Source organism: Xenopus laevis, chromosome 5S, assembly GCF_017654675.1.
Source record: "Xenopus laevis strain J_2021 chromosome 5S, Xenopus_laevis_v10.1, whole genome shotgun sequence".
Classification (NCBI taxonomy): Eukaryota; Metazoa; Chordata; class Amphibia; order Anura; family Pipidae; genus Xenopus; species Xenopus laevis.
The window spans coordinates 92,549,280-92,563,419 of record NC_054380.1 but is presented as its reverse complement, the minus strand read 5'-3'; the positions used below and the strand labels follow the sequence as shown (position 1 = coordinate 92,563,419).

Genomic DNA, 14,140 nt, shown 5'->3' with positions numbered 1-14,140 from the left:
GGTCCACTTTAAAGTAGAAGGGCCAGTTCTACTCTGGGGGTGTGCAGGTCAGCATGAAGGCCAAATAAAGGAAAACTATACCTTCAATATAACATTACTTAACAGATCATGTATCTCTTAATAAGTGACCTATTGATGAATCCTACTAAATTGGCATATAAATTTTAGTAATTGTTAGAAAGCACCCACCTGTGAATCCAATAGGCCTGAATGCAATCCCCACCTCATCTAGGTTTAACTACTTCAAACCACAGAAGAGAGAGAATGACCCATGAAATTGCACCACCCCACAATCTATGTTAGAGATTCCCACCATGTAAGAGAGATTAAAATGTAACTTTTAATTATTAAAAATACGCCCAGAAATCACACGGTATAAAATGAATTCAGGAGAGAGAGCTATATTGACACAAGGTCAGCTGCTCAATGACGGAGTATAGAGGATTGGATTATTAAGTATATGAATGACTTAACCTAAGTCAGCGAATCCCACTCCTCTGTTAGATAGTGCTGGGTATAGGGATTGGTTGCGAGGAGAGCAGATGTCACGGTAATAGGAGCTCAATATTGTTGTGTGTTCTCAAGCTACGGTCGGGACAGCAAGAGAGCGGAGATCGTTCTGCTTTAAAGATCTCAGAGGCTGCTGTCAGAACCAGAGCGTCTTGTTAACCAGTCCGCTATTCCGCCCACCCAACTCCACTGGTCGGCACAACTGTTAACAGCACCAGTAGTTATTATCGCTAAATCCTGCCTGTAACCGCTTCTGCCTAATTCCATTAGTCGGCTTAAGAGCCACCCACCTAAATCCTGCCTGTAACCGCTTCTGCCTAATTCCATTAGTCGGCTTAAGAGCCACCCACCTAAATCCTGCCTGTAACCGCTTCTGCCTAATTCCATCAGTCGGCTCAAGAACCACACACGTACTACCCTTCTTCCCTTCCAGCCCAATAGATTCAGATTTTCCGCCCCCCACCTGCCTGATAGTTAGCCGCCTAAAGCTCCCCATAGACACGACGATTCTTCTTGCCGAACGACCGATTTTAGGGAAGCCCGACCAATCCTTCGAAATTATCGTGCGGTTAGTGGTATTCGAACGATCGTACATCTTACGATTTTTCGGCCGACATCTGTCGGGAAATTGATCGGCCAGGTCTAAAAATCTTTGTCGGCCCCAGTGCAATCTCTCTATGTTTGCAGGGCCAAGCAGGCAGCTCCCCTTTGTTTTCCTGGTAAATTGGTCTTTTTAGTTGATGGTAAATTCGTACGATCGTTCTGAGAAGATCGTGGTCTCACGATCAGGATCTGATCTTTTAAAAATCTCAACATCTATGGCCAGCTTAACTTTATCAGGCAGGGGGATGGAAAATCTATCCTCTATATCTAACAGAGGAGTGGGATTCGCTTACTTAGGTTGTCATTCATATACTTAGTAATCCAATCCTCTATCCTCTCTTGAGTTCTCCTGATTTCATATTTCAACAGTGTGATTTCTAGGCGTATTTTTAATTATTAAAAGTTAAATTTTAATCTTGTTTAAATGGTGGGAATCTCTAACATTGTGCGGTGGTGCAATTTCATGAGTCATTCTCTCTCTCCATTTTTTTTGGAATGTAGAACTCATGGAACCTTTTTGTTGTTCTTAAAACCGGACGAATGGTTTATACTGTTAAAGGAGAACTAAAGCTAAAGGAGTAGGGCATAAATGTACATTATGTTTTGGACTTCTATACTAGTTCAAGGTAGCCACATCCTTTTAGCAGTAAAAATCTGTGCCTCCAAGCATGCCCCAGTAGCTCCTCATCTTCTTTTCTGCTGACTGCATATGATCTGTGCTGCTCTTAATTACTTAGCATATATATATATAATCAGCCTTATATTGCGAATATGAATATATATATAGATATAGATATAGATAGATATATAGATATTTATATTCATTCATTCATATTCGCAATATAAGGCTGATTAGTACATAATTCAGATTATTGATACATGGCAGCTCAGAAGCCAGCACAATTAGCATCAGAATTTATTCATCAGCACTGTAGCATCATCTTATATGACAGCCAAACCTCATTTTCTGCTCGATGATTTGTAAAAACCCCATAAGCTTAGCTTCTCAACAGCTTCTAAAAATCACATTGAATATGTGTATGTCACTGACACTCCTAACAGAATTCAAGATGGGAAACTCCTGTGACAATTTTGAAGATCTGGATCTTTATTACTATAGAGTTGTGTAACCTTTATGCTAGTTCAGTATATAAAACGTCATTACTAACTATATTCATTTTTAGGGGTTAGTTCTCCTTTAAAAGAGGATGTGTATTGGACTATGGGCTTAGATTAAGATTTACATTTAATTGATCTAAGTATTTTGCTATAAATATTACTGCTGCTATTGGTAAGCTGTATTGTTTACTAGCCTTGCAAAGTCTAGGAATGGATGTCATACAATCTGTTTGAATATTTCCTAGTCTTTCAGGTTCATGTTATATTAGCATGCGTTAAGCCTTTCCCTGCCAGTGTCTGCAGTTGCTCTGAAACTGTGTGTTGCCTAGCAATTCCCTTTTCCATTAATTTGAATGGAGCTCAGAAACATAGAACCTATGATGCTGGCAAGTGCCAGCACCTTGATTCTAAGCATGTGTAGTTAATTCTTTATTGTATGTGCGATAGTTTATTGCTTGTTTGACAAAGGATGCAGAGGTTTCTGAAACAGCTTTGAAAACTACAGGAGAGCTACATTACTTGAATTTTGTTTACTTTAAAGGGGACCCATCACCCAAAAAAATGTTCAAAATCCTATTTTATCATATTGGTCAAGCAAAATGAGCTTTAATTACATTGTATAACTTATTTGAATCTTGTTTGTGCACCAGAATAGGGGGTCTGATGTCCATCCCCATGCACTAGTTACGCAATTAAATGGTTAAGATAACTGGGGGAATGTTGGTAGAGCAGTGAAATCTAGAAAGTACTTAATGAAAAGTGAAAGTAATTGCTTGCACCGCCTCTAAGGCAAAGAGGAGGGGCAGGCAATATTTGATTGACAGCCAAGATTTTTAAATGAATTTACAACCGTTATGAACGCTTTAATAAAAAAAAGAATTTGGATTTCATGTTTAATTTGAAAAGGACTTTTATTAGACAGCTTTTTATATATAGGTGACGGGTTCCCTTTAATGTTAATTTAGACTACTCAATTATTTGATTCTAAGGAGTTCATTGCAGGACATTCTGAAACGTGTGACTTCATGTATTAATCTTATCTATTTTTCCCCTTTGTAGGCAAATCCTCCACCAGTGATTGTAAATACTGACCAGGAAACTCCACCTTATGTAAGTATTTTTAGGTGCCCTAAATGCAACATCCTTATATCAAGCAGATATTAAGCAATATTTATGTAAACCCCTAGCTGGTTTTCTTTAAAGGAAAATTATACCCCCAAATAATGTAGGTCGCTATAAAAATATTATTGCATAATCGCTCATATGTAAATATAGCATTTTTATAATAATATACTTTTAGGTAGAATGCGCCATTGGGTAATCCTAAATAGTTGGTTCTTAAAATGGCAATTTTCTATCACCCCCTGGGATCCTATGATTCACAGTGCACAAACCAAACCAACCATACATGTTAGCAGAGCTGTGGAGTCAGTCGGAAGAAACTCACCAAAAATGTACCAACTCTGACTCCTAATAACTTTAAATACAAGCACTGAAAATAAGCAAATCAGTTTTAGGAGCTTATATGAAGAAGGATCTAGCAGAATTACTTCTGTTTCTAAGAACAATTATTTTGGATTGTATTTAACAGCTAGTCTACAGGTAATGCCAGGTTCAAATAATAAATACATTTTAGGTTTTCCAATTGTTTTTGGTTTATGTAGTTTAACTTTGCTTTTGGTTTAGAACTACCAAAGGATGTGGTTTATATTTTTGAGCTTTGGCAGTGATGAAATGCTTGTATGTATGTTATGTTCTCGGAATCAACACGGAAAATACATTCGTATAGTAAAGGAACAGTAGCACCAAATATATATATATATATATATATATAGACCAAAAAATGACCAGCAACACCAGGATTTCAGTGAAAAAGAAATATATTCATATGTGCATATTCAGCCTCTCGGAATCAACACGGAAAATACATTCGTATAGTAAAGGAACAGTAGCACCAAATATATATATATATATATATATATATATATATATATATATATATATATATATATATATATATATATATATATATATATATATATATATATATATATATATATATATATATATATAGTGCAATCATGGTATGTATCAATTTTATAAACCACCTGTTCCAAACCCCTCTTGTCCGTGGTTCGTACTGCGGGCAGGAGCACTCCCTCTTGGCTCCTGCTGGCAAAAGTACATATTTGGCGGAAATTTTGTGGATTTTTTGGCCGCTGCAGGCACAGTTACAGATTGGGGGCAAAATGAGGGATTGGTTTTGGGATTGGTTTTGCTGCTGGCTCAGGTATATGGGGTAATATGGTGGCTGCTTGCACCGGTACACAGATGTTTGGGGCAATATGATGGATTTTTGGCTCCTGCTGGCACAGGTACAAATTAGGGGCAATATGATGAATTTTTTTTAGCTGCCTCTGGCACAGGTACTGATTGGGGCTAGAGAGCAATCCGAGGGATCGACCGCCGTTGGAACAGGTACAAATGGGGGCAATATGATGGCTGCTGGCACAGGTACATGGGGCAATATGAATGGTAAGGTGGGAAATGGTAATGCAGAACCAGATGGGAGCACTGATTGGAGCTCTTGCCTAGTGTGCCATAGTACCTTGGCCCGGCCCTGTACATATACTGTTAGCATGCACTGGTAAATGCTATGTGTTTGCTTCATAAAGACGACTACAGTTTATATGGGGACAGCCATGCAAGCTGGAAAAAAATGCACAGATTACATAGCAGATCACATATAAGCCCTGTCCATTACACTGGTTTTATCTGTTATGAAACCTGTGCCTTTTCTCATTTTTTTTCCAGCTTGAAAGGCTGCCCCCATGGCTAAACAGCAGCTTGTTTATATAAACTGTAGTAGTCTTTCTGAAGCTAACACATCAGTTTTACCATATTGCAGAGCAACAACTCACAATATTATAGTTTGAGGTACCATGAGGTACCATGAGTTGGAGTCAAAGGATTCACATTGACCGTGGGGGGGTAGAATTCATGATTAAAGAGAAAAAAAAAAACTTTTTCTAATTTGTCTGTGTATATATGTCTATATGCTTCTAAATCTAAACTGCTTATTTGCGTTATTTTTCTTAGTATTGTCCTCAGATTTTAATATTTTGTAGAGCCAACTTAACAGCAGTAAGAACTTTACATATGTTGGGCTAAATAGCATACTGATCATGAATGCTTTCAGCCCATTCTTCCAGGCAGATTTGCTCTAGGTTCAGGTTAGTCTGATAAGGCTTGAGCAGAATCTCCGTTGTATTGAGACATGCCTTTGAGTATGCCATTGTTTGTAGGACATTCAGCTTATTGCCATTGTTACTTTGGACCTGTGTTTGGGATCATTACCCTTCTGAAAGATGAGCATTCCGCTTCATTTTTTTTCTGCAGTAAGAAAGTTTCCCTTCAGTATTTTTCTGTGGTTTGTAACATGCATTTTTTCTCTGTTCATTTTTTTCTGTTTACAAGATACCCATTCTCCAGGGTTTCTTTTTCTCTCTGGTGGACCCCAGTTTTGTGTAGAAATCGGCTGACATTACCTGGTAGGCTTAGAATTAATTTGCATTTCAATGCACTGATCGAAATGGATGTTATTTCGGACATTCTGAATTCTTAACATATGGGTGTATTTATTAACATTGGAGACCAATATCATTGGTGATGTTAGCGCAGAAAGGATTTTCTTAATTGTGCCAATTAGGATGAGTTTGGGGCTTGCATTTGTTCACATATATATGCGTAAATGTGGCCCTACCCAATGTGATTTTTTTTTTTTGATTTTGGGAACGCATTATACTTGGTCTGTAGGGGCTGAGTAGGCTACTTACATAGACTCGCATATGAAAGAATAAATCTGGTTGTTGTGCCCTATGGCACTGGTGCAATTTAGCATGTTGGAACGTTACTCTTGATTATCATAAGATTGATATTTTTATACCCTAAATCTTACAAACAGAACCTATGAAGTCCTAGGCCAAGAAACCAGAGCAATTAGCCGATTGCTGCTGTTTTACTCTGCCAATAGTGTTGTAGCTCTTTTCTTTGCTTTTTATTTCCGTATAAACAAAAGCTGCTAAAGCTGTGCATTAAATTTTCAGTATTTATGAAGTTTAATATTGCTTGGATCTTTTCCCAGTGCTTTCACTGTAAATGTGTATGCAGTATCTCTTCTCATTTTCACAGTTGGCTAGTGATTACTGTATTACTACTAACTTTTTGTCTTGTGACAGTAGCACAATCTGCAATTTCAGTTTTCTTACTATTTTTTTTCCTATTTAGGAAACTATCATATATGAATAAATTGGGTCTAGGATGGACACTTCAACAATTCCTGCTGAAGCTTTTGCTTTGTTAGCTACATTAAACTTACATACGGAGTGATCTGTAGAGGGGAGTTAATTGTTTGTTAGGCAGGGCTAAAAGTTTTGATTAATGCAGCTTTGTAGTGCTGTCCAACTTCTGTGGTACAGAGGGCCAATAATGGTAGCTAGTCTTGACCACTCCCCCTTTTAAACCCCACCCATTTTGTCTCAAGACCCGCATTAATGGTGGTAACACACCAAAAAAACTCACTACAGGGATATCACTCATCACTCATATGTGAAAAATGTAAGTCATACCCTTAAATATACCATAAACATATTCTTAAATCCATATGCCACTTCCTCCCCTTTTGATAACACAGCACCCCCAGCACATGATTAAACACCTTAGGGGCCCCTAACAAAAATTTCCATATGCTATCAATCCCCCAGAACAAACCCTATCAGGTTCACGTCCCACAGGGTACTGAGTAGGACAGGCAGAGTATGGCACACACAGGGAGCATAGGACAAGAAGAGTATGGCACACACAGGGAGCATAGGGCAAGCACAGTATGGCACACACAGGGAGCATAGGGCAAGCACAGTATGGCACACACAGGGAGCATAGGGCAAGCAGAATATGGCACACCTAGGGAGCATAGGGCAAGCAGAATATGGCACACCTAGAGAGCTTAGGGCAAGCAGAGTATGGCACACCCAGGGAGCATAGGACAAGCAGAATATGGTAAAAAGAAAAACTTACACTCGCACACCCTGGCCGTCCAGAAACAAACGAATCCCAGGTGCTCGATGATAGAGGAATTGGGCAACCTCAGAAGCAACGTGGACACAGATCCCCCCCCGGCACAACATGGGTACTACTAGCAGGTATAACCTTGCTCGTTTATTGCGGATGCAACGTTTCGGGGCGTGACATCTTTCTCAATGCTTGAGAAAGGGGTCATGCCCCGAAACGTTGCATCCGCAATAAACGAGCAAGGTTATACCTGCTAAAAGTACCCATGTTCTGTGTCCACAAGCAGAATATGGCACACACAGGGAGCATAGGGCAAGCAGAGTATGGCACACACAGGGAGCATAGGGCAGGCAGAATAGACCTATCAGGACTCTAAAATGTACATGTCATACTGTGCTACATACAGTGATACAGTGATAAGATGCTGATGCCCCTCCAACAGTTTGTATGAGTGTGAACAGGTGAGGTGAACAATGTGGGCACTTTCAGTCTGTGTCTGAGACTGGTGAAACGTCATCAAGGAAAAAAACACAGCAAGTCCAGTTGATTTGACTTTTTTCTATAAATATACCATGACCTGGATGAATGAGAATCTTCACAAACATATTTGCCAGTACTATTTTTTATGCTTGCTTTAATTGCAATTCACGATTTTTCAACAGTTCATGAATAACCAATTGCCCATTACTATACGCCCTATAATAAACATGCCTCTTAAGCAAAATATGAGTTTGTGAAGAAGAAATGTAGGCAAGGGGGAAATAAAACGCTATGCTATCTTAAGAATAAGATAACGCTAAAAATCTTGAATTTGTTAATAAACTGAGAAAATAAAAAAATAAATAACCTTTTTGGAGAACATTCCCATTGACTTGTATACAACCTCGTCAGCTTTTACTTGCCCAGTTTTTTTCTGGCGGCTTTTCTTGTTTTTTCCCTTTAATTCCGACTCTTCAGAGTTTCAGAAAATACATTTCCCAGAGTGTTTTCTCTACGTTTTTCTTAAATTGAGAAAAAAACGCGTACTTAATTTTTGATAAATCAGCCCCTTCATGTCTAAAATATGTATAGGTTACACTGTGAAGGCTGAAATTTTATGTGGAGGAAGTTATGGACTCCGCACCTCAACATTGTTGCTTCATAAACCATTTGTTATGGTTCATGAAGTGTTACAGGCTATTAGAATTCTGTGTGTAATGGATCTTGCATTAAAAGCAAAGAGATTATTCCTTCTATATAATCAGTATCATAATCAAAATGATACTGATCTGTTATGTGAGAATGGTGCACATAATATTAGCAAGTGGTTGGAAGTTTCAGAACTTTGGAAATACAAAACATTGCTTACTATTGTGTTGTAATCTGTCAGTCCCATTGTACTAATTAACAAACTCAGTGAGTGCTATGTAACCGAAGCCTTTTATTTGAGGGTAAATTATGTAGTAACAGAAGTTCAGCTGCAAATGAGAGCCACAAGCATGCCTTTAACTCTTTTGTCACCAGCTGCTGTGACCACTTTGTGATTTCAATTATTTATTTAAGGAGATCCTGCTGTGTGCTAGGTAGACCCCTACTCGAGTCATCATTGGCATAAACAAACTTAGATTCCCTTGTTAGATACAGGAGAGACATTAATTGTTTATATTAAATAATAATGTTCATTTATATTAAATAATGGCAAAACTTGTCAATTTGTAATTTAAAGAAAAACTATTCCCTCACAAAATATACTTAAGCAACAGCTTATATCATATTATGTAGCATAATAAATAATTATATCAAAATGGAATATATGTTTGAGTAAATATTGCTATTTTACATCTTTACCTTGGACCACCATGTTGTGATGATCTGTGTGCTGCCCCAGAGACCACCTGACTAGAAATACTGCAGCTCTGTAACAGGAAGTGGAGGAGTAAAAAACAGATCTTTGTACAGTAATTGGCTCATGTGAACTAACATCTATGTGTGCCCTTCATTTGGTTGAGTTTGTACTGTAAATTGTAGGATCAATGGGCAGCCCGTAGTTCTTAAAGGAACACAAAAAATAAATAAAACTGCTTTAAAGGAATGACAATATAATACATTGTTGCCCGGCACTGGTAAAAATGCTGTGTTTGCTTCAGAAACACTACTATAGTTATAGTATAATATAAACAAGCTGCTGTGTAACCATGGGTTAGTTATTCAAGCAGAGCATACACAGTAGATAACAGATAAGCTCTGAAGAATCCCATTGTATACTACAGAGCTTATCTGTTATCTGCCGTGTATCCTGTGCCTTTTTTCAGCTTTGAATGGCTGCCCCCATGGCTACCAAGCAACTTGTTTATATAAGCTATAATAGAGGTTCTAAAGCAAATACACCAGATGTACCAGTGCAGGGCAACAGTACATTATATTTTCATTACTTTAAAAGGCTTTCATGTTTTTTGGTGTTACTGTTCCTTTAAAATGGCAATTTTTCATTTAGGATTACCCAATGGTACATACTACAATAAAAGTATATTATAATCAATATGGTTTTAATATGGTTTATTTACATGAAACAGGGTCTTATGAGTGGTTTCATGTATTTTTCTAAAGACCTAAACTGTTCGGGTTAGAGTTTACCTTTAAGCTTTGCCACCAGTAACACTTGGTCTGGTCTTTGGTTCTACACTTGGCACCCTAGGTCAAAGGCATTTAACTAAAAGGCAGTCTTTCAGAAACCGTGAAGCCTTCATTTCTTTGCAGTATGTATTATTGTATAGGTCTAAAAAGATTTACATTTCTAAATTATATAGTGAATAAAGTACCCCTCTTGTAAAATTTAAGGATATTATAAGTTACCGAGGAGTTTCATGACCATATAAAAACACGAGGCCGAGTGTTTTTATACAGGTCATGGAACTCAGAGGTAACTATCCTCATATTTTGCAACTGGAGGTACTTTATTTATTATAATACACAAATTTCAGTGAGTCGTGACAGAAATGACATCAGAACTCACCGTTTATAACTGATGACATCAGAACTCAACGTTTATAAGGATATAATTTGCAAGCTATTCATAGCTTGTGTATTTTATATATATATATATATATATATATATATATATATATATATATATATATATATATATATATATATATATATATATATATATATATATAGACAAATACAAGATTCCTCTGCACTCAACCCATTATCAATATATTTAAGACAGAGACATTTTGTGCATACTGCTACTGAAAAATATATATATATATATATATATATATATATATATATATATAATGTAATGTTTTTATTTTTTTTAATTTTAATCAAGGCTTGAAGTTATAATTCTGCCAACAGGTGGAGCTGTGGAAGAAGAAAAATGTGCTAAAACCTCTAGAAAAGAGTATTTTCAAAAATTAGGCTAGCAATAGTGGTGTGCAGGCTGGCACAATACCCACAGCAGGTCGGACGCGCTCTTGTCGGCTTCTGACTTCCAGTTTTATAGGTGCGCGCCTGTCCTATAAATGAAATGTGGCGCATGGGTTAGGGTCGGGTGCAGGTAGAGTTTTTCTCAACTCATACAGCACTAGGTATTGCAGAGGACAGACCTAATGCTTTCTGTTGCACAGAATTATATTTAATTTCATTGCACAAAAAGTTTTTCATCTGTACTTTATATTTTGATTTGGTTGTTGGCTGATATTATGCAGAATTATTTTTTACTGTAGCTCTTGAGCAAGTTCTAAATGTGTTTGAATGAATTTCTAGGTATTAGGTTTAAAGGTGGCCATACACGGGCAGATAAAGCTGCCGATATCGGTCGTTTGGACCGATTTGACAGCTTATCTGCCCGTGTATGGGGGCTTCCGACGGGTCTTCCCGATCGATATCTGGCCACGATATCGATCGGGAAGGTTGGATTTTTACCCGACCGACCCGTCGGAGCCGCTTAGCGCATCGTAATTCGATCGTTCGGCGATATGGCCGAGCGTTCGAATTACCCCCGATATAGCCATGCAGTTTAGTGGCATATCGGGGAAAGATCTGCTCGTTTGGCGATGTCGCCAAACGAGCGGATCTTGGAGTCTATGGCCACCTTAACTTATCCTTTTGACAGGCAACTGATCTGGTGTGTTGGTGAGGCTTTATTATTGAGCGGTTATATGCTTTCAGACAAACTTTACATATGTTAGGGTAACCATAGGCAGATTTAAGATGACAATTTGAGCCCTTCAGACCAACTTGGTCGTTTATCTGCTCATGTATGCTGCCCTCCAATGCTTACTAAATTGAACCTTTTTGGCAATGGCAGATCAAGTTTGCATCTTAAAGATCAACACAATCACAAAAAGTTAGAGCTTTTTCCACCTGAATGGATGACAATTAAAGATTTTGGGTGAATAACTGTAGTAATCACCCTGCTATAGATGCAAAGCAGCAAAAATGTTATTTATTTTTAACCATGTGTGGGTTCAGGGGACAAAACCTTATGTTTGATCTGAAACCATTTGCAGTAAGGCCTGTGGAACACAGTTAGCTTTTTCTTAAAGCTGTTGACCTCCTACAGAGAGGAGTGGTGATCAGAATGCCACCATTATTATTCTTCTTCTATATTTTTAGCAGTTTGGGAACCACTGTACAAAGTGAATGGTGAGAGTCGCCATATCCCTTTATAAATACAGAAACTAACCTTCCAAGTTCTAATTTTTTTCTTCACCTTTTGTAGGTTAATGGCACAGATGCCGAATATGAATATGAGGAAATTACGCTGGAAAGGGTAAGGAAGAATGTTATCAGTTTCAGGATCTACACGGTGATATAAACTGTGAAGTATTGTTAGATGTATCTGTATAATGTATCTACAGATATTGAAAATAAAACATCAGGTGAGTGAAAATGCCAGACATTACTGCTGGTAGTTGGGGATTATTGAGATTTGTGTGTGTGGGCCATTCTTACAGCAGCATCTGCCTGAAAACGTGGTCATTGGAATTGGAAACCACAAACACAGGTGTTTTGATTGCTGAATTTCTCCTGTTATGTTCTATTCTGATTAATGTGTTTATTCTGATTAAAAGACTGTGCTTTTCCTCCTTGGTGCCTTCTAGTTACCTCAGTAGTAGCCTGGTGTGCTGTAAACACAGCAGCTGTTTTCTACATTCTACTTCCATAGGACTGGGTGGAAAAATGCCCCTCTGATAATTTTCACCATGCAATACTATGTTAAATATTTATTACAGTAAGTCTGTTGGCTGCACACTGTACATGGAGATTAATTGTAATCAAGTGCATCTATCTTTTGGACTGTACTGTACTAAACAAACAAAAATGTCCACGTAAGTGCATCCTTACATTGATTGCTAATGGTTCAAGCAAATTCCCAGCAATGAGTGACTGCTAATGAGGACGCTTGTGGCATCTAATGGACTGCAGTGCAGTGCAGACCAAGTAAAATTTCAGAGATATTTAACTCATGATCATCTGTATGGAGATTGATTTTATTGGAAGTCTGCAGATTCAATGGCGGATTTTGTACAGAAGCGCTTTAACCAAACAGGCATACATGCTATCAAATATGTTTAACGCAGGGAAACCATATATTGTAGACCTAATTGCATGACTTGTAGGTCTGGGTATGATTTATTGGGAAAATACCAATACACAAAACCAATTCTTGTCTAATCAAAGCCTTAACTCATCTATTTAATGTTTCACTCTCAACTGGAATGTTTCCTTCTCAACTAAAACATGCTCTTGTCACCCCCATTCTGAAAAAAACCCTCTCTTGATCCCTCAAATCTTGACAACCTCCAACCTATCTCTCTACTACCTTTAATCTCTAAACTACTTGATCGCCTTGTCTACAACCGACTAACCTCATTTCTCTCTGATAATAACCAGATGGACCCCCTACAATCTGGTTTTAAGCCACAACACTCCACTGAGACTGCCCTAACCCAACTAACTAACAACCTTTTAACAGCTAAAGCCAACAAACATATCTCACTACTAATACTGCTTGATCTCTCAGCTGCATTTGACACTGTAGATCACCCTCCCCTCCTCCAGTCCCTCCATGCTCTTGGCCTTCGTGACACAGTTTTGACCTGGTTGTCTTCTTATCTCACTAATCATTCCTTCAGTGTCTCCTACAACAGAGTAGCATCTTCTCCCCTACTTCTTTCTGTTGGGGTTCCTCAAGGCTCTGTCCTGGGCCCCTTCTTATTCTCCGTCTATACTTCCTCCCTTGGCAAACTAAACTCGCATGGTTTCTACTACCACCTCTATGTTGACGACACTCAGATCTATCTCTTCTCTCCTGATCTAAACCCAGAACTCCTAACTCAGGTCTTTTCCTGCCTGTCCGCTATCTCTACCTGGATGTCGCAACGCTACCTTAAATTAAACCTCTCTAAAACTGAAATGGTTCTCTTTCCTCCAACTAACACCACTAGTATCTATCATAGCTAACAATTCTACTATCACCCAGTCTTCCCAAGCCCAGTGCCTTGGTTATCCTAGATTGTGCCCTGTCCTTCACTTCTCATATCCAGTCACTTATTAAATCATGTCACTTCCACTTAAGGAACATATCCAAAATACGATCATTTGTCACCCAAGATGCTGCCAAAATTCTTATTCACTCTCTTGTCATATCACATCTAGACTACTGTAACTCGGTATTTTAATTTTTCCTTAATTAACACTGCTGCTAGGCTTATACACCTCAGCAACCGCTCCTCCTCTGCCATGCCACTCTGCCAATCCCTACACTGGCTTCTTTTACCTTTCAGAATTAAATTCAGATTAATGACCCTGACATCCAAAGCACTTTATAACTCAACCCCACCCTACA

At 38.2% G+C, this 14,140-nt stretch overlaps 1 protein-coding gene across 25 annotated transcripts in view; it reads left to right on the top strand.

Moving 5' to 3' along the window:
- The window catches only part of LOC108718075 (disks large homolog 1), a 129,137-nt gene that overhangs the window by 68,639 nt on the left and 46,358 nt on the right, over positions 1 to 14,140 (top strand). For all 25 annotated transcript variants that reach the window (XM_041564811.1, XM_041564807.1, XM_041564806.1 and 22 more), the window contains 2 exons: positions 3,292 to 3,342; positions 12,011 to 12,061. In XM_041564811.1, coding sequence (XP_041420745.1) covers positions 3,292 to 3,342; positions 12,011 to 12,061 — 102 coding nt within the window. The remainder of the gene's footprint in view (positions 1 to 3,291; positions 3,343 to 12,010; positions 12,062 to 14,140) is intronic.